We start from the raw sequence: 20,255 nt of genomic DNA, 5'->3' as shown, positions 1-20,255 counted from the left end.
CTTCTGTGGCAAAGTGAGACGATTAGATTGAAGCTGTCGTTTGAGTTGTTGCTGTGTTAGATATAGCCCAAGGTGTCGCTGAAAGTCTCGTTGCTTCATACTGCCATCACCATTGGACGATAGTACAAATAATATCCAGGCATTAACAATGGCATAGTCAAGTATATTTTGAAAGAATGTCAGTGACCAACAATTGTGAATTTGCTGGGTGGCATGACTGGTGGAGTACATACCAACTATTTCTTGATAGTTCCGACAAGCGTTGCAACTTAAGCTATACAAATGTTCCACTTTTATTTTGTTCGGAATACCGCAGGTTAGTAAAATGCCTACATTTTGTTGACAAGATATTAAGTTAATCGAGTTGGAATACAGTTTCCGCACTGAACAACTATTCGAAATGAACTCTGGCGGTACTTCCTTAGCAGTATGTGGCAAACTACCGAGAGCAGACAGTTCCTTTTCCAAAAGTTTCTTCGCTAGTTCTGCGCTTGTGAATTGCGAAGAGAGCACGATATTACGCTTACTGCCTTTTATGTCAGATGCAAGACGCAATACGTCACGGTCTTTATACTCTCCAGAAGAATTTAGAACGGCATTACACATGTACAATGTTTTGACATCGCATAGCATCAGTAATCGAGGCACATCTTTTACATTTGTGAAATTCATTACCACTTCGGCCGCGGAACAATTGCCACTGGGTGCATAATACGACCGACAATTTACTAAGAACTTGCTCCATATATCTAATATAGCATCTGATTCTGGTTTCTTGACTGGCTTAACATTATCGCCGAAACGTAAACTTTCTGAAATAAACTTGAATCTCTTGAGAGACATAGTGGCTCGAAAAATGGCATTGCCCAGCTCCAGTGACCATAATTCATCTAGTGGTCCATTATGTGTTGCATTACGAAAAATTCCGCATAGATAATTTAGGCCTAACCAGGCGCGGAGTTCCACGGCATCGATCAATCGCTGATGGGGCAACTTTGTTTTTCGTAGTTTAATGTGTACATTGGTATAGTGTACTATTTGAGAAACGATTTGCTCATCCACAAGCAAACTCCACATTTCTAATATGTTGTTTATTGTATGCGCTGGACCCTTCCCTTTCGGTTGTAGAAGTTGTAATGCGGAGTCGAAATTGTCAATTGCTGAAGCTTTGCTTGTGCTCCACATAAAGCCGTTGCGTCCCAGTAACTCCTCCGGAAGTCGTGTCCTTTTGCCTTGCCGATTTGTTGCATTGTCTTCGTCCTCGTCGCTCTCATCAGTCTTTGTGATTTCCGTGTCTTTATAAGCACCGGCGAAGCTATTTGGGTCAAATGTCTCCATATTGCTGAACAGAGGATCAACGCCGATTTCAACATCTTCCTTGAAATCTTCGCTCCTAGGAAGGATTTCTTCAATTGGGTCAATTACGTTTGCAGTTTCTGGAAAAGTTTTCAATACTTTCAGTAGTGGAAATTCCTGCTCATCTTCATCTGAATCTTTTGCTTGCTTTATGTTGGCTAATACTTTAGGTGAAAAACTCATTATGCTAGAAGAATGTTTGCTATTATATTTTGTATAACAAAAATATTTTTACATACCTACTCGATCCTCACGAAATCTAGGTCAATCAGGTTAGCTAATAGGATTAGAACGGTTGCAAGAAGATGCAATTATCTATTCCTTTTAAATATATGATTGATGATATAAAATAAATACAAATCAATATTAAGGATCTCAATTTAATTTATATTAAAAACATTACCACTGAGCAACAGCGTAGCATCATCGATGATTTTCACAGCAGCCCTCTAGAAAAGGCATAGCAAAACAAAACGATAATTTGGCCTATTCTCTCTTTCTACGAATTTGCTTGCGAAGCGAAATTGTAAAGGCGCAAAAGCGAAGCTGCTTCGGTTGTCAAATCGGCTGCGGTTCGTCTACTTTTTGATTGCATTTCTGGTATTGAAAGGAATCGTTTCTTGTGTGGTTAACGCAATCGGTGGAAAATTGTGAAAATTGTGTGGCTATATAAATTGCAAATAAAAATAAAAATTTACAGTGCCTTCTGAATTTCGTTGTTTTGAGTGTACACAAAAACAAAATTTGTGCGTTGAAAATGTCAAATTGACATTTTTACCCAGTTGACGGACAGAAGACAGAACTTCATTTTTTTCTGCTTTGTGAAAATTATCGGTATTTCGTTGTCACTTCTGCTTCTATTTGACACATTCAAGACATTTGAGGTATGGAATAAATTGCTGATGTCAGCTAGGCAGTTGCAAATTGAAATAGTTAATTTTGATGTAAATTATAGATACAAAAGTTTTAAACAATCTGGATACAAGAGAACAATTGTTGAACGGCTCTAAATACAGGCTGCGACATTTGGCAATGTACCGCCATCTTGCGCAGAAGGTTATATGGTGTGCTTTGCCTCTGACCTATTTTATTTATACAAGAAATATTCGCTGTAAAAGGCATTGTTTGCTTTCCAATAAATGGATACAAATCTGAAATAAGCGGGCGACATTCCAAAATCAAACCGTCTAGTGTGCTTATAAATAGCTAGATTGCAGTATGTAGTTGCAATATTGCAGCAGTATTTACATATGTTCACATGTATGTCGGTGGATATAGAGATGTATGTACAAATCTAGGCAATTGTACTTAGGAGGCTGTCAGACGTAGCCATGCAATATATTTCGGAAAGGCTGCCAAATTAGCAAAATTCAGAAAACAGTTGCTTACGCAGTGACAGCTTGGATGTAAAGGTCTTTCGAAAGCGATTTTTTATATATAGCAGGGAACATTTTTGACTGCGCGTTAGGCTGCTTACACAGAATGAATTATGGCCCTTATTATGAGTTGCATTCGATCATCGATCTACGCTGGTTATCGAAGATCGAATATTTAATGTGAAACTCGTATTATGAGCTATGTAACATTGTCGAAATTTTAGTTGATTATCGAATTTTCTGTCGAACAGAATTTTGCTTTCGCTGCTGTAGCGAAGTGTTAGAAAATTGTGAAAAATTTATGATTCACAATAGTGCCATTCTTCAAAAATGAGTGTCATAATACCAAATGACCACAGTCGGAGATCGAGTGCAGCTCATAATAGGTGCCTATATTTCCGAAATCGATTCCGATCTTTAAGTTGAGAGTCAAACCTTGCAACATTAATTTCTGAAATTGATTTCCCAAAGGTGAAAGACCACTTCATAGGTGGAAATAAGATTTCTCTTACAATTTGACAGCGAATAGCTGCAAATGTTGCCATGTCTGACAAGCTCTTTATTTAAGATTTTCCAATGACGTTTCTTTCCAATTGCATTATCGTCGCTTGGCATTCCCACCAATCTTCCGTTTCCGCCATTTTGACAAAAGGAACAAAAAATGCGTTCTGAAATTTTCCATGCCTCCCTTCTGTTGACAAGAGATGAACGTATGTCAGCAGTATCGCCATCTCGTTCTTTCGCATTTAGTCGCTGTCATGCACACAGTCCATGCGAGTGACAACTGTCAAACGCGTGCCAATTCATTTCTTTGAAGTTTATTGCACGGAAAAATTTGAAGTTTAATTAATCAAAAATCAAAGGAGAAATTGACATCTTGTGTTTTGTATACAAATGCTTGTCAAAAGCCACTGGAGCCGGAAAACTACTGTATGCTACAGAGGCACGGCTGGAGCAATCTAGGAAAACTATTGGATGCATCAAAGGAACTGTCGACTTGCGGCCCAAAGGCAACTTCGTTATAAATTCACTGTAGAAAAATACTAAATTATATTTAAACGACAATATCACTTGAAATCGTCACACATCAGTCAAATAGTAGACGTTTGGCGGCACATTTAATTTTTCACTAAAATTTTTGATCTTTATAAAAGGCCTTGCCGATTCCAACAATCAGACTTGAAGACAACTAATTTTTAGAACGAAAAGTAAATTTAATTGGATTCTTATTTCAAAAATGAAATGATAAAAAGTTTTTGAAAGAGATGTTCATTTTCATTTGTTTCACATTTTACAGATTTGCACTTGACTTCAATTATTCCTTCTATCAACACTTGATTGAGGCAGCACGATTCGGTTAGCATCAATGCCACTGCGGCATCTATTGTACTAGTTACTGAGAAATACATATTCACAAATATAGTTTTTAAAAATGCTTTCGCCGGATACTTTGCATCACGAAGAAGTTAATCTTGCGCTGGACCGACAAGTACGCCAGGATATACAAGATATGGCACAGGAGGCGCAGATACAAGCGCAGATCATAGCGCACGAAGGTAAATATACATACATACATATTTCCACAAGGGCCTACTCCACATTTGTACTTTTATAATATTTAGTGCACCGCATAAGTGCTTTAAAATCTATATCTTGATAAGCTATATCATCGTTGGCATTAGACAGTAGTAATGTCAGGTGTAGGCCATTTGACACCCTCACCGAAAATGTCAAATTATGTTATTTGACATAAAAATGTCATCTGCGCCCAAAGTGCGCTAAAAATTGTAAGCTAAAGAAGTGTGGAGAAAGCCATATTGTAGTTTATTCGATAAACAAATGGCCCAAAATATATGTATTTTCTTCCTTAAAGAAAACTTTAAGGTAGTTCAAAACTCAAAATCTAATCCATACAGCTGGTTCTAATGATTCTATCGATATTTCACTTATCTAGCGCGCGATCGCTTTCAATCCACATCGAGTGTGGAGGAAGATGGTCACGAAGATATTGAACACGATGGCGTCACAGTGTTGGGCGTTGTTGAGGAAGATGACGACGAGGATGAGCATCATGAAACCATTGTTGAAGAAGATTTGACCGAACATGACTTGTCCGACATGCATGATGTCAAAGATTTTAAAGACATTCTAATGGAATCCAGTGATGCCAATACGGATAACTTGTCAATGCGCAAGCGACGTGGCAATTTGCCAAAAACATCGGTAAAGATTTTGAAACGTTGGTTATATGAACACCGCTACAATGCATATCCCAGCGATGCCGAAAAGTTTACGCTCTCGCAGGAAGCGAATTTAACTGTCCTACAGGTTAGTAAACTGAATCATTTATTATTACTGTCGTATTTTAAATAAATATATTTGATTTGTGGCAAAAGGTTTGCAACTGGTTTATAAACGCACGACGTCGCATACTTCCTGAAATGATACGACGCGAGGGGAATGATCCGCTGCACTTCACGATTTCAAGACGTGGCAAAAAGCTAAACTCTTCGATGAACTCCTCAAGCAGCATTAATGCATCAGTTCCAAATCCTATCACGGGCAGTCCCGCTTCGGAAGTGGTGCGACTTAGTTATCTATATCATTTTGTATTTCTTTACTTTAATACCTATATATTTTTAAGATCGTTGGCGCCACAGAAGAGGTGGAAGGCGATGAAGTGCATGATGGCGTGGCAAATGTGCTTACGGCGTTGGGTCATTTCGTTCAAACGCCAAGCGGTCATATGGTTAAAGTAGAACCGGACATAGAGTACGATGACAGTGTAATTTACAGGTATAATGTTATAACTACACTATTGTAAATTATTTTTTGTACCTTAATTTTATTGAACCATTTCATTAAGTATATCTTCACCCAACCTCCTCCACTAATAATTAAATAACGTTGAATTTTTTACCGCTAATCATCAATCAATCAATCGAATCCCCCAAACAACCACGTATACAGATGGCAACAGGCAATTGCTGCCAATCCACAGGGCTTTCAAAATTTACATCCACAAATTCAAGCCAAAATTTTGGCAAAAATTCAAGCAGCTAAACAAAGGCAAGCAGCTGCAGCAGCAGCCGCTGCCGCCGCCGCAGTGCAAATGCAACAGCCCACATTTGGTACAAGCACCGGCGTAATCCAAAGTCCGAATAGTGATGCTGTTGCTGGTATGCCAGTATATCCGCCATCTTCAAGCAATTCTGCCGCTGCTGCTGCCGCACATTATCCCACCAATAGCAAATATTTCTATTCACAGACACTCAATCAAATTTTTCACATTCAGAATAGTATGCCGCCAACGAAGAATTCCCATTTCAATGCGTTGAGGTATAGGGACAATGACTTGTGCGTTAATGATTCACTTTTGTTTTTATAGTTGGGTTGATTTGCATTACGTGGGGGTTGATATTATTTTTGTATGGTTTTCTTTATCAGTTGTTTCATATATTCGTTCCAGTAGTTTATTTGATGTTGTGATTCGGTTTTGCTTACAAAACTCATGTTTTTTTTTTTTGCTATTTGTTAATATTACGTATTTGGTTTTTGCAGATCTGAAGATGACAGCGTCAACGAGTACGATTCTTGCGAGCCGCAAAGTGAGGAGGAAGGCAAATTTGAAAGCTCAGACGCTTGGCAAAGTGTTATGAAGTAAGTTACTTGAATCCAATGAAAAATCTTAACTACACCTTTTCTCGAAAATTAATCTTTACCTTTATATAGAAAGGCCCTATCTAACAAAAGATCCAAAATTCACTATTTTTTTGATTATGCATTAAAAAAAAATTTAGTTACGGCTTTTTTGCACTTCAGCGGCAATGTATGTAAAACTTTCAATTGCATTCTGATTTTTTTTGTTGTTGTTGTAACAGCATACAAATTCCCCAGAGTTTTTGGGGAGTGTTGCTGGAGCGACAGTCCTTGGCCTTGGTCTAGATCGTTCCGGTTACGTAGACCTGACATTGAACTTAATATGTTTTGCACTGAAAATCCATAATTACTCTCCGCTGTGGAAACTGCTTTTAATGTCTGCTTTTGTATTTTGCGACCTATAATATCGTTTTTTCGCTTATATATACTATTTTAGAATTTTTTAGTATGAAAAAGGTGTAGTTACTTTCTCTGTACTTTTTATTTAGTTTTCATACTTATACTTCTTTTAAATATTTCGTTGTATTTTTTCTATTTTTTTTTTCCTCGATATTCCTTTTGGTCTACAACTTGTGTCTTGACACTAAATTTTCCAATGTTGTTACCACCACTACTACAAACACATATGATTTATCCAATTATCTAAAACCACACGGATCGACATCCACATTTCGACAACATCTCAATAACCTCGATGTTTGTGGTATACGCTTTAATTTTCTTATCCATCACTTTTGCTCTGCTCTGCAATGCATGCGCACGAATATTTCGTCTACTGAACGTTTCTTTTTACGGGACTGTTTTCAGTACCGAGGAAGTAACGACCTCTAGTCCAACTGCAACGAATAATACCTACTGGACGACCGCATCACAACCGCATACGACGACAGCGCAGACGCATGCGGTAGGCGTTACGGGATCAACGACAACAGGTGCTATTGGTGAGTACTAAATATGTTTAATTCAGTACTGAACAATTTAGTTAAATTATAAATTATTTTCCAACAGGCAACAATGTGATATCTGCTGCTAACGTTAATGCGCTGTTAACACCTGTTGAATTGACAGCTGAAGCGGGTGTCACAGTTGGCGCCGAGGCTACAGTCGTAACATCGGGTGCCTCAAGTGCGGCCAATATCAATAATAACAATGCGAGTGCAACCAATAATAATCAAATTTCATCTAGTGTACAGGTCATACATCCTGGCAGTCATTTGGTGAAAGGTTTGTGTATAATGTTTTGTTAAAATTGCTGTCCTATGCATAGTTGAATGTATTTCTTTCATATGTAGGCGTCATACGCGACGATAAAGATAAATTCAAGTGTCTGTACCTGCTGGTGGAAACGGCAGTGGCCGTACGCCAACGAGAAAAGGAACATGAAGATGAAGATGTACATGTGCTTGGAAACTAATTGAAATTAAAAATGCAATCAGCTGGTAAAAATTAGTTTTGCACACATAAAATCATGCGTACCAGCTGCTAACTGCAAATGTAACCCTTTATGGAATTTGAAAAACGAAGAAATTAGTTTTGGAACAGGAATTCTAGATTTTTCACCATCGCTTGAGTTTTCTCATTTATGTATGCCGTTTGATAAATGCTAGCTACTATATATACTCGAAACAATATTGTATTAACTGCTTTATTTGCTTTTAGCTAGTCTTCAACACTTTTCTTTACACGCATAATATCGACAATTATTTCACCTTCACTTTTAACCAAAAATGCAATAATTGTTAAATGTTCAAAATGAATTCTATTAAATGCGTATTACATATAACTTTTTCATTTGAAGAAATTCGAATGCTTTTGTTTTTCCAAAATATACAGCACATACAGCAGAACTTTAAGGATTTATTGCTTTTCTTATTTTATCGTCCTTAATGCAAAATACCCTATTTGACACTTTTTCGGAAATGCGTTTTTTACATTCATATTTTGCTACTTTTTTTCAACTACGAGATTCGTTGGCATTCTTAGATCAGCCATACATATCAGCATTTTTTATGTTAATTTAAAAAGCTTTTGGCACTGATGGTGTTGATATGTACATAGTACGCCGTTAAAGTAGTAGTAGTTCTGCTGTCAAGTTCACTTATCTTAAAGAGTTCTTCTTTTTTAAATAAATATTGCTGAAAATGCCTTTAGTTTGCCCCTACTAATTTTTTGATGCTCTTGATAGCAAACAAAATACTGCACTTAACCCTCACGAAAATCGCCTACCACAGAGCGATTAGATACTGCATGACATTGGCTCTTTAAATTATCTATTTAGTTGATTCATTTGCTGATTAAACTCACTATTTTGTTGAAAGAGCCCTTTGAAAGTTGAAAAAATTGTATGACGGCAGTGGCATCGTTAGAAGACTCGTTCATTATGCATAAATAGCCAAAAGAAAATATATTATGAAACTATTGAAAACGGGTTTTTATTTAAGAAATATGATTTACATGTAATTAATTAATGGCTTACCATGTTTTAAATTAACTCGAGGATGCCCAATTTTTTTCTTTTAAATAATGTTACGCGGCGTATATCCTAGCCTTTCTCTTAAACAAGCCTATTTAATATTTAAAAACAGAAATGAAATTAGAAGGGAAATGTACCATAATTAAAGATTTTAACTTACAAATTAGCTAATAAGGAATTTATTTAAGTGCACGCACTTGAAATGCAAGTTATATGAGCGCAGTTAAAAAACTAAAAACTTGTATTTAAAAAAAAAAAAAAAATATATATATGCATCATTCTAGTGCGTTTCGCCAATTAAAAAAAATAAACTTTTTGTACGGTTCAATCAAGAATTAAGCGTAGCTATTAAGGCTTTCTTTTTAATTGCTAATTTTCAAATTTATAGTTTTTCGGTTCTACGTCATAGCTACATATAGTGTCTCAAAGCACTTTGATCCAACTGTTTGCTTTCAACTGCATATTGATGCTCGTCTGCAATAATGACACAGTTAAAAAAAAAAAATGCAGAGGACCATCGATATGTGCATTTGTATACAAAAATAGAACTCTTATTTACCCAAATTAAGCATTCAAATTAAAAATTCACTTAACTTTAAATTAAAGTATACTACAAAAATATGTATGTAGGTACTCCAAACTGTTAATCGTAAAGCAATTCTTATACACAACAAATCAAAAATGTGTGAAATGAAATAAAATTTTAAAAGAAATTAGAGCATACATGTTTTTATTATTAAACCCACCTAGTGTAAAATAACTCTGTAATTTCTTCAGCATTTTAGAAGATTTTTAGTTGAGCATCAAGAAAGTAACGAGGTTACAATAATGCGGTAATTATTACATAGCTCATACATACATTACAGCCAAGCTGCTACTCCGACCCTTTCTACCGCTAGAAAAATTGAGTTATTTCCCGAAATAGATTTTTTCTAAATCAGCGGAGGTCTTCTCTCCATACGACCGCCAGCAGTTAACGCATTTCATTCGCCACCAGTCTTACGGCATGGCCTAAGCAACGTAGCCGCTGACCTACATACATATGTATGTATGTACGTCTATATCGCTGTAAAGTTCATTATACCATCGCCTTCCGTGCTTACGTCCGCAACGTGCGCAAAATAAAATATGCAGAATCTTTCTTACGTTCAGTTCTAGCCTAATCCCATTGGTGAATTTGAAGAGTGAATAGTCGATATTTATCTTGTCTCAAAACATACTTTAGTATCACACGGTTCGGAGAGTTCCTTCCAAATCATGGCATTGCTCAACACTATTTCATTCAGCCGCATTACCTTCGCCGGTGTACCAAACTTAAGACATCCGTTTACGGTGGGCTTTATTTTGCCTTTCACAAAATCCTCTTGATTCCGCTATAGTTGGCGCTGTTATACCGCCGCCGATAGCAGCTATCAAGAACCCAGGTATTACTATTAGTTCATGGTCGGATAATGAAGCATCGATTCCGTCATCATCACCACCATAGTCTTCGCTGCGGGTACCATTCAACAAGGCCCAGAAGTATTCATTCCGTCTTTATGTCATCCAATCTCGAACCTCACTTTAAAGTGGATTGCAGAGTGAAGTTTGTTAATAGCCAGTAAGAACGATAGAATTTGGGCTACTTGCCGTGGCACATGAAGTGGACATCGCAAACCTCGATGGAGGATGTCTGTAAGTGACTGCACTCTTGATACAACATTAGGATGTACACCACCAGTTAGAGGAGAAGCTCCGACAAAAATGCAGCCAAAAAAAGCGCCAAAGTATTGTTATATTACACAAGTACACAAAAAAAGTACTACCTACCGACATGTATTTCGACCAACTGAATCCGAATCAGAGGTTCCTTTGACTCGTATACCCTCAAAATTTCGAGTAAATTGGGACCTTTTTTTTTGCCATTTTTTCATAATTTTTGCAATTCAAATATATGTTGGTAGTTGGGTCTGGTAAAAAGCACACACCACTTTTTTTGTGGGCCGGTGTTTTATAAAAAAATTATTATAAAATAAAATCGAAAATAGTCCCTTTGCATTGAAAAGAGCGATGGGTATATTTTTTTTTTAATTCTTTTTTTCTTATTTTATTTTAATTTTATTTTATGTCTTTTTTACTTTCTGCACATATTTCTGTTTACCCCATTGATGTGTTAAATTTTTTTTTGGTAACTCCATTCAATAAGCCGGCATAAGTAGTATGTGCAAGTTGTTTTAGCGACTTATTTTTGAGAGCTTCTATCAACCACTTTGGACATGTATGTATTTGTGCATGAAATGTGGAAATACCCCTGCCGTGAAAAGCCAAACCAGTGAGTAAAAATACCAGTTCATTAACTGGCTGAAGCGATGGCCTACCAACAGTGCGACCATTTCGACAATTCATACGATATCTGCCTTTGAATTGTCAAAGTAAAAAATAACGACGGCTGCGGCGTCGCGTGAAAACTACCGGTCCTGGTTCTGGTAATGCAGGTTCGAATCCGCTTGGAGGTGGTTAGGATTTTTCTAATTATTTCAATGTAAGTTACTATAATTATTTCAATTTAAATATTAAATACAAACTAGTTTCGTTTGAGAAAAAACGTACATATGTATGTACATACATACTTACATCCTATCGTCGCCTGGATAAAATATTGTCGTATGTTAAGCTGCCTTTATACGGGTCTATTTCCGTCGACTTGATAATCCACTGAGAAATCGACCGGTCAAAACTTAAATATTTCTTAAAAAAAAAATAAAACTTTAAAATGACAATAAACAACTTAAAATTTATTAGATATTATGGATTTTTCTGTAGTTAAGTTAAACTAATGATTAAACTATACTTTAAAAAAGGAAACTTAATATATACATATATCTCAAGATCCAATGACCGGGTCTAAACCAGATTAGTATGGGACCACCACTGAGACACCATCTTTGCGATGCAAAAAGAAATTTCGAAGTCGGTTGACGTGGTCCAAAATGATGTGGTAACATACATAAAAAAAAAAGTTTTCCGTCGAACTGATAACCTCCTTTTTTGGAAGTTGGTTTAAAAGGGAAAAATTCCCTGCCGAGGACTTGAACTTCGGACCTCAGAAATGGCACGCTAGTGCTTTGCTCTGCAACTGTTGGAGCGTTGCAACCAAAATGTCTTACTGACTCCTTTCAAGCGGGATGAATCGGGGAAACTGCTATGAAATTAGTATTTCTACTGGTAGGTGCTGATACATAGCTAGACAATTAACGTCTCGTAGGACAACGACATTTTAAAAATAATAGAACGTGAACTAATTGAGCTGACACCAATATCTGGTTTATGAACTACATAGTGCGTATTCGGCAATTCGAAATCTAACTAGTTACCATTTGTCGAACAAGTAAAGCAGCTCAAACTACTTCGCCCCTGAAATACTGCAATGCCAAAATCACCAGTTGCATTCCAGCAGTTGTTGAAAATATGTACGTAGAATTATGGTGAACCAGTCAATTGACTGGGGGATTTTCCTACAGGGTATGTGTACGTAGTATCTGTGTGCATGCCTTGTGCATTTGTGTGCGCGCTCTCGCCGTTCGTGTATGACGTATCCGTTTTTGCTCTTGGAGCTCACAATTAAAACACGTACCTATACGAATGAGAGTATAACCCAGAGAATTCAGATACTTACAAGTATAACCAAATTCGGTCATAGTCGAGTATAATGAACTCTACGATCAGAATGTTGCTAATAGACTGTTAGTTGGACGAGTTAATTGGCTATATTTTGCACACAGATTTACAAGTCCAGCGCGTCCAGTTAGATTTGTTAACAAGAATCTATGTAGATACTTACCAAATTTGGTTTGGTTTGAAAATAACTGGACCGGGCATCATTTTGATGATTGAGCATACACTCAAGTGAATTTGGAGTGTTGCAGAAGCAAGTGAAGAAGTAACTCTCGACAGAAAAGAGTTGATTGGAATGATTAGGCAAATGTTTAAAGAAATGGTAACTAAGCTATCAACAGGGAATCTTAAATAGCCTACGTGATTAGTTGAGCTAATATATTGAAAATGAGTTGAAACCTTTATGATTTGAGATGTACCGTGGAATCTAGTTGCTAAATGGCATAAAGTTTTAGTCAAAGATCGAAGAAAATTTAGTGGACACCATCTGTTATAAATGTACATATGTGTGGTGGAATAAGTTTTTCACAAGGCAACTTTTGTCAAAGCTACAGAGGCCTGTAAGAACTAATACTAAACCACAATGCTCAAGGCACCAACTAAAAATTTGATATATCCGGTCAGGTTCAATGCTGCACTGAGGTTCGAGTAAATGAACAAATATTATAAGTTTTAAAAACTTAGTGACAATTTTGATCGCTTCCGAATTTGGGATTTCTAAAAGATCAAAATTATTCGAAGGCTGGTCGATATGCGCGCAGCAAGGTCGCCTTCGCCATCGCCATCGCCTTCGTCGTCGTCATAGTCATCGCTTGCCAACTTGCTGGCTTTTTACACTCGTATTGCAGCAGTAGAGATTTGCTCATTGGCGTGTACGTACTCGAATTTGGTGAAAACGCAGTGGGAACGACGCGAATCTACCGAAGCGGCAGGCAATGCTTGGTTGTACGCCGTGAGTTGTGCTAATTAACATTTTTTGTTTATAAACAAAAAGAAAAACGCCGGGACGCCAAAAATACGCTAAACACGCCCATTCGCAGGTGAAAAATAGAATAGATTTACACAGTGAAAAAATGCAGCAATGGGCGGCAGTAGGAGTTACAGTGTAAGCAGCAATGGCAGTACGAGCAGTGGTGGCAGCACTAGCGGAAATTACAGTGATTACAGCGCTGCAGGCGGCAGTGAAAAGTTATATAGAGTGACGGCAATAGTAGCACCAAAGTTGGTATACAGCAGAGCTGGCAGTGAGCGATTACCGGTAGCAGGCGGTGGAGGAGCAGTGGCGTCGCAACAGCCGCCGCCGCCGCAGCCACATCAACGGGTGCGGCCACTTCGCATAATGTGCCGCTGTTGCCTGTCGGAGCAGCAGCAGCAGCAGCAGCCCACCACGCGCCAGTCACCGCCGGACTCATGCTCCGATGAGGAGACTCCCCTTTTGGAGTTTGTGCCACTGGACACCTTGGCCATGGTGGATTTGCGCGATGATAAGTTTACAACTTCAACGACAGCCGGCAATGATTCATACAAGGCTACCAGAACGCTATCGACCAAAGGCAACAAACTCAATGGCACGCCAACAACAATGATGGCCAACAGCTGTGGTGGTAGCGTCGACAGTGGCAGTGGCAGTGGCAGTGGCAGCAGCACCACCACCCTGCTCGATTGTTTGAACGCGTGTGCGCGCATTGGCGCTTCGCTTGCGGACATTGAACTGCCCCAACACATCTGTCTCGACTGCTGTCACACGCTGGAGATGTGCAGCGAGTTCATACGTTGCGTACGGAATGCGGACAAAATTCTACGCAGACGTTGTGCGCTGCCGGCAAAGCGCGTACGACAACAACAACAGCTTCTGCAACAGCTGCCGCAGCAACGACAAGCAGCAGGAATGCCGGTTGTAGGCATCGTTGATTTGTATGGCGAGGAAGGACCAGCAGCGAAACGTAGGCGGCGTCGTGAAGAGGTGTGTCCCCCGTGTGTGTATGTGTATAGGCGTAGTATTTTAGCACATTTCTATTTAGTACTTTGTAGTAAATGGAAAATCTCGTCTATAAGTGTGCCTTTTGTTGTAGTTGTTCTTATACATAGTGTTCCGCTAAATAATTTGAATGAAATGAGTGCAATGAATTTTATTTTATAACAGAAAGTGCAGCAGTTAAGTGCCGGTCGTGCCAGTGGCAGCGTAAGAGGCCTCGGCTACAACACGCCCAAGTCAATATCCTTGCCGAAGTCAGTGTCGGCGGCAGCGGCAGCGGCAGCGGCAGCGGCAGCGGCAGCGGCAGCGGCAGCGACAGTGACGGCGACGACAGCGTCAGCGGAGAGGGGTAAGTGTGAAAAAAGAAACGATGTACGCAAATGTACATTGCGAGCCTTTTATAGTAGGATTCATACATATGTATGTATGTATGTCTGTATGTTAGTGTGTACATGTGTGCTTATGTGCATTGCATGCGGCATGAGTCAGACGAAGCCATTTGTTTTCGTTTACTTATTACTTATCGTGCTTAACCCACAATTACATACATACGTGCGTACCTACATATGTACATATAATAAAAATGTCAGCTGTGTTGTTGCAAGTGTTTTTTTCGCTAAAATTCTGTGGAATTGGGGTTTCGAGAATTAACTTAGTTGAGTTTAGTGAAAAAATATTATATGAGTTTAAGAAAAATGATATTTTCTGCTTTGTTTAGCAGAATATGAGGCAAAAAGTCTAACATGCCTTGGAAAAAAGGTGAAAATTGCTGGTTAAGCATTTCGCGAGTGCAAAATGACAAACAAGTTCAGAGAGGGAAAAATTAAAAAAAAAAAGAAATAAAAAGTGAAACTTGTTTTTTGTTTAATGGAGTAATTAAGAAACCTAAACTTCAATTTAACAACTAAAACTAAAAAAAAAGTGCGGTTGATATTTACTTGTACCTACAAGCGCTTTTAACCGAAATAACTGTAGCGTGAAGATATGAAATTGTTTTAAAATTCGGGTTATTTATAAGAACACCTGTTGTGAGAAGATATAAAACTACTATTTGTGGTGATTCCAATTAGTACACGGGGCATTAAAAACAATACAAGTAAGTACACTGGGGTGCACCAGTTTTTTTTTACGAAATGAGTTATTAACTTTCGTCAAGCTTTTGTAAACTTCCGCAATGATATTTTCCACACATTATTGCCCTACTTGTTATTATCCATTGATAACACTGCATCGCAAACTTTAGTTTGATTTTTGTTCTCCAGACGCCACTATCCAATTTCTACGTAGAATTGCTCGGTGATTCCAAAAATCGAGTTCGGTCTTTCTTTTTTCTGTAGAATTTCGTCGATTTTGGCCGACCAAGCCGAGCTCCAAACATCCAAATTTCCGGAGGGTAATTGAGCAATCCAAAAAGGCAGATTAAAAAAAAACCTCCGATAGTATCTTTTTATATGCGAAATTAGTTCTAGGAATCACTCATATGTACATAGTTTAAAGCATCGTAAGAAATAGCTGTGGGTTAATTGCTCAGTCACTTAGAAAATGCAGTAAGTAACTTTGCCGCTGTGATAGCAAACTCGAATTCACCCCAAATTTCTCATTAGTTTTGTCAAATATTTTACTTTCCAAAATATCGCCCTCTACACTTTCATATCAACACTGCTTCCCGAAAGCGGACAAGAATTCAAAAAAAAAAATGCGATATCGCCGGCGATGATTTTTACAGAAACGTTGTATCAAATTAGTGATTTCCGTTACGATTTTTTCTTCTTCCTGCGGGTATACCACTTAGTATTACTTTGTTTCTGGAGTGAAATTCTCGCACTCTAGCTAACTGTACCATGTTTTTGTTTTGCTCTCAAGCATTCCAAGTAATTTTGTTATTAACCGTTCAACAGCTCTAATTTCTTTAAGTTATTTGTAATTATTTTGTGTAAAACATCATTATCATCATTTCACTTTAATCTGTTTTTACACCTTTTACCTGCTACACTTTATTCAAAAGAAAGGTCTACAAAGATTAGAAAAGGTTAGGCGATTTCGGAATGAAGTGGAAGTGATTGCCATATCTGGCCACTAACTGCGAGGTGAATGTTTGTTTAATTTTCAAGCGACATGGCCATGGAAAGGTGCTCTCTTATGCAAATTATTTTAAATGATATTGCCGATGACGAGATCAAGTGGTTGCGAAGACATGCCACCACCAATGTTGTGAATTTAAATGAGTTAATGATGGAAGACAAGAAAGGAAATTGTTTTTGTTTTTTTTTTGTCAAAACATTCAAATTTGCAAATACTGCTAGAAATACAAAGATTTAGAATAGGGCACCGAACTTAGAAAAAAAATTAATAATTAAGAAATGTTATACATACATACATACATACATATGTACGAATTGGATAAAAATATTTTGTGTTTATATGCGCCTATTTTGCACATACAAATGTAGGCACTTACATATATTTAAGAACTCCTAAGCATGACATTTTCCCATTACTGTTATTGCATTTTGCCCACTGCCAACACCGCACTTCCTCTGCCCACGGCCACACGAAAAGCGCATGGAAACAAACTCTAACAGTACTAAAAGCATTGTTCGCCAAAAAGTATTTGCATTGCAACGATTTGAAACGTCATTGCCTATTAATTATAAGTGGCTTTAGTACATGTACGGTGTGTCTATGTTTATGTCCATACAATGTGAATAACATTATTTATTATATTCATTTACTCGCATACCAATTTCGGTGTATTTAAAACCAATTCTACCAATATTTTAGACCTTTGTTTGGACAGAAAAAATAGCAAAGTCAATAATGCTAAGCTGCGATAAGGCATCTAATTTACTCGAATGTGGGTATGTATGTACATTAGGGCAGGAAGAATTTTGTCCGATGAATATGTTGATTGAAAATTATATGAAAAAGAGCAAAGTATTTGGCGCTCACATTTTTCACTCAGTGTTGGCTTGAGTTTCTCCTCCGAATTTTCTTGTGTGCCTCTATATTTTCACATAAAAGTAGGGGCGGCAGTTTTACGTCGCTTCTGAACGAACAAAAAAAAAATATTTTTTTTGGAAATTGCTCGGACCAGACATCCAATCGCGCTTCTACCTATTGTGCTTTTTTCGATGTCCAGTTGTGAGGTCGTTACCTATTAGACCACTTCTTCCGTTCTTTTCCTCTCCTAAATCATCCGAGGGAACTAAAAGACTTTAGGGCCACTGAAGATAAATAAATCATTATTCCAATAGATGGAAATACCTTAGTACTAAAAGTTTGGTTTCGTTACAGCTTTATTTTCTGGGAGATGAAATAATTTGCGGCTTTCTAAAATTTCTGAAATTAATTGCTCACCCTAAAGTGCAATGTACATACATATGTAAATACATTTCTAACCAACTGACCGTATATAGAAGTTCACATAACTCCAAGAACTTATGAAGTATGGTTACGTAAATAAATAGATGTATTTGTGCTTTTAAATGTACATCAGGGTGGTCTAAAAATACATGTGAAAAGGTAAAGTCGCAAATTTTATGCTCATACACCCTAGGTTTGTTCTATATCTATATCGAAAAAAACTTCATCCCTGTATATATTATTTTGAAATAAAAAAAATATTTAGAGGTCGCTCAAAGCGCTGAAAGTTTTCCATGTATTGTGTATGGGAAAAAACAGTTTTCGTAGAAACGGTATAGAATTCTTCAAATTCAATATTTTTCGATCGGAAACTTTCGTTTCTCATCAGAAGACTTCCAGTAACAATACTCAATTGCTTAATTAATCATTTTCTATTATTAACTATTTTTCATAGCACCCCAAAAACCTCAAAAAATTCATTTGAAGTTTTTAGGGGTCCTATAGTTAATAATAAAAATTGACCTATAAATATTTTTCGATTTTAAAATAAAAAACAGGGGTATTTTTTTTTGGTATCAAATAATCTTAGGCGATGAGAATATTAAAATTCCGACTTTCCCTTTTCTTTAGATCACCCTAATGTCAATGCATGCATTTTGGGACTAGCGTTCTCCACTTAAGATCCTAGGCAACAATGCCGTTAATTAATTTTCAATTGACCAAGTTTTGAGTAGGTGTTTGAAACTCAAGCTCTAATGGCAACATTGCAGCCTTCATACGTTGGAGCCAGAGGTTGAACCCAAGCTGGTGGCCTACGCTGTCTGTTAAGCTGTCTGCCGCAATATAGTACACATGTATGTAAATATATACTTATGTATGTAAGTACACACTACTCATACCGATTGATCGATATTAATGAATATGTATTCGTTGGAGTGGAAGCTTTTCGCACTGATTTTGTCTCCCGAACAGATGTTGAGATCATTTAATTATTTACATACTTTCGACATATGTATGTATGAATATGTATATATGGACATACATACATATTTATGTTTTTTTCAACTACCTTAAAACTCGATTTCATTTAAAGAAAAGTGAAAAAATATACTTATCCATAAATAGCATGTATGTACATTAGGGTGGTCAAATATATTTTTCTGTTCCACCCACTCCCCAGAACTGAAGAATGTCACACAAATGAGGCCCATATTTTTATTTCAAAATCGGTTAACATTTTACCGTTCCACAGGGTCTTTGAAGTTTTGCATATATGTACTTCATATCGGAAAATAAATTTTTTCAAAAAATTGCTTAAAATCGTTAAAAATAAGTATTTTTGGTCTCATTTGGCTATCGCTAACTTAATGAAAATTATTGTTAAAATTAAAATTTGTGATGATTTTTTAAATTTTATCTTGTAAAATCAGCCACAAATTGGTTAAAAATCATTCATATTAAAGTTGGTTAAAATTTTTCCACATTGTTTTTGCCCGGCTTTAAATTTTTTCAACTATAAGGGACTGCAGAAAAATACTAATTTTTAAATTTGACTTTCAAAAGCGATAAAAAGAGGTTTACGAATATTTATACCGTAAAGTTCTGCCGTAACTTCTTTTCCCGTTTTTTTTTTTACATTGTGTCGAAGTGATGTGATTAGAGAATCGGAAGATATCAAAAGCATTTTCTTAGATCAGCCTGTATAAATAATTTTTTAGGCTAATTCTGGCTTAGTATTTGAAAGCTTAGGTAAAGGTTAAAAATGTATCAAATAAAGCTTTTACTATCAACACAAAAATGAATGAACTTAGATTAAAAAAATTCAAGAAAAAGCATACTTTAATTAAACGATTAAAGAAATCTTCAAACAAAATCAAAATTTAGAAAATATCGTTTGCAGTTTATGAACACTACGTCTCCAAAGTTGAAAAATGTTCATCACAAAAATCGTTTTTAATATTTTATAAAATTTGTTTATTTTATTACGTATTTTTGATCACTCACACCCGCAAAAAAGTGCACAGTGAGGCGGCACGGTTATACATACATACATATATTAACCGATTTCTAAGCAAAAAATACGGGTCTCCTTATTTTCCATTTTATAAAAATGTGGGGGTTGGTATCAAGAACATTCCAAAAAGTAAATTTTCCTGTATATTTTTGGACCACCCTAAGTAAGTACTCGTATGCATACATATTTGTTTAGGTACTCGCAATTTTATTTGCCTTTGCAAGTTCTTGCCTCTTCTAAATCTGTATTTGGTGATAATATTTTACTCGCAAACCATGAGAAATCTTACAAATACTATTTCAAATGTATGAGCATTTTCCCAATGAAATTTTCTAAAAAAAAAAATAAAAATAATTGTTCATGCGAGTATATAGCAAATATGTA

The 20,255-nt window shown here is 36.8% G+C and overlaps 3 protein-coding genes across 10 annotated transcripts in view; 2 read left to right on the top strand and 1 right to left on the bottom strand.

The window, feature by feature from the left end:
* On the bottom strand, positions 1 to 1,690 carry LOC118743942 (the record flags this gene model as incomplete). Its single annotated transcript, XM_036476705.1, has 2 exons — positions 1,600 to 1,690; positions 1 to 1,543 (listed from the first exon to the last, which is right to left on the bottom strand). A coding segment is annotated over exon 2 (1,539 nt), but the record flags the coding sequence as incomplete, so codon positions are not given.
* Positions 1,691 to 1,965: 275 nt separating this feature from the next.
* Positions 1,966 to 9,363, top strand: LOC118743300 (BEL1-like homeodomain protein 1). Of its 8 annotated transcripts, none has more exons than XM_036475887.1 (11): positions 1,966 to 2,190; positions 3,483 to 3,742; positions 4,030 to 4,088; positions 4,196 to 4,288; positions 4,687 to 5,060; positions 5,129 to 5,314; positions 5,377 to 5,528; positions 6,294 to 6,392; positions 7,188 to 7,333; positions 7,401 to 7,616; positions 7,685 to 9,363. In XM_036475887.1, exons 2-11 carry the CDS (start codon positions 3,708 to 3,710, stop codon positions 7,804 to 7,806), a joined length of 1,482 nt encoding a protein of 493 aa, XP_036331780.1. In that variant the 5' UTR covers positions 1,966 to 2,190; positions 3,483 to 3,707; the 3' UTR covers positions 7,807 to 9,363. The 8 variants fall into 8 exon arrangements, with proteins under 8 accessions (XP_036331780.1, XP_036331779.1, XP_036331781.1 ...); XM_036475886.1 differs by having other exon boundaries at positions 1,966 to 2,240; XM_036475888.1 differs by having other exon boundaries at positions 1,966 to 2,240; positions 3,385 to 3,742; positions 7,200 to 7,333.
* A 3,944-nt stretch (positions 9,364 to 13,307) lies between these two features.
* The window catches only part of LOC118743299, a 16,486-nt gene continuing 9,538 nt past the window's right edge, over positions 13,308 to 20,255 (top strand). Inside the window, exons 1-2 of the mRNA XM_036475884.1 lie at positions 13,308 to 14,482; positions 14,663 to 14,843. Of these exons, the coding sequence (XP_036331777.1) occupies positions 13,601 to 14,482; positions 14,663 to 14,843 (1,063 nt within the window). The 5' untranslated portion in view covers positions 13,308 to 13,600. The remainder of the gene's footprint in view (positions 14,483 to 14,662; positions 14,844 to 20,255) is intronic.

This window comes from Rhagoletis pomonella, unplaced genomic scaffold (assembly GCF_013731165.1).
Source record: "Rhagoletis pomonella isolate Grant_MI unplaced genomic scaffold, Rhpom_1.0 Rhpom_scaffold_00007, whole genome shotgun sequence".
Classification (NCBI taxonomy): domain Eukaryota; kingdom Metazoa; phylum Arthropoda; class Insecta; order Diptera; family Tephritidae; genus Rhagoletis; species Rhagoletis pomonella.
Note: the sequence above shows the minus strand (reverse complement) of the source record. Positions and strands in the feature narration are given on the sequence as shown.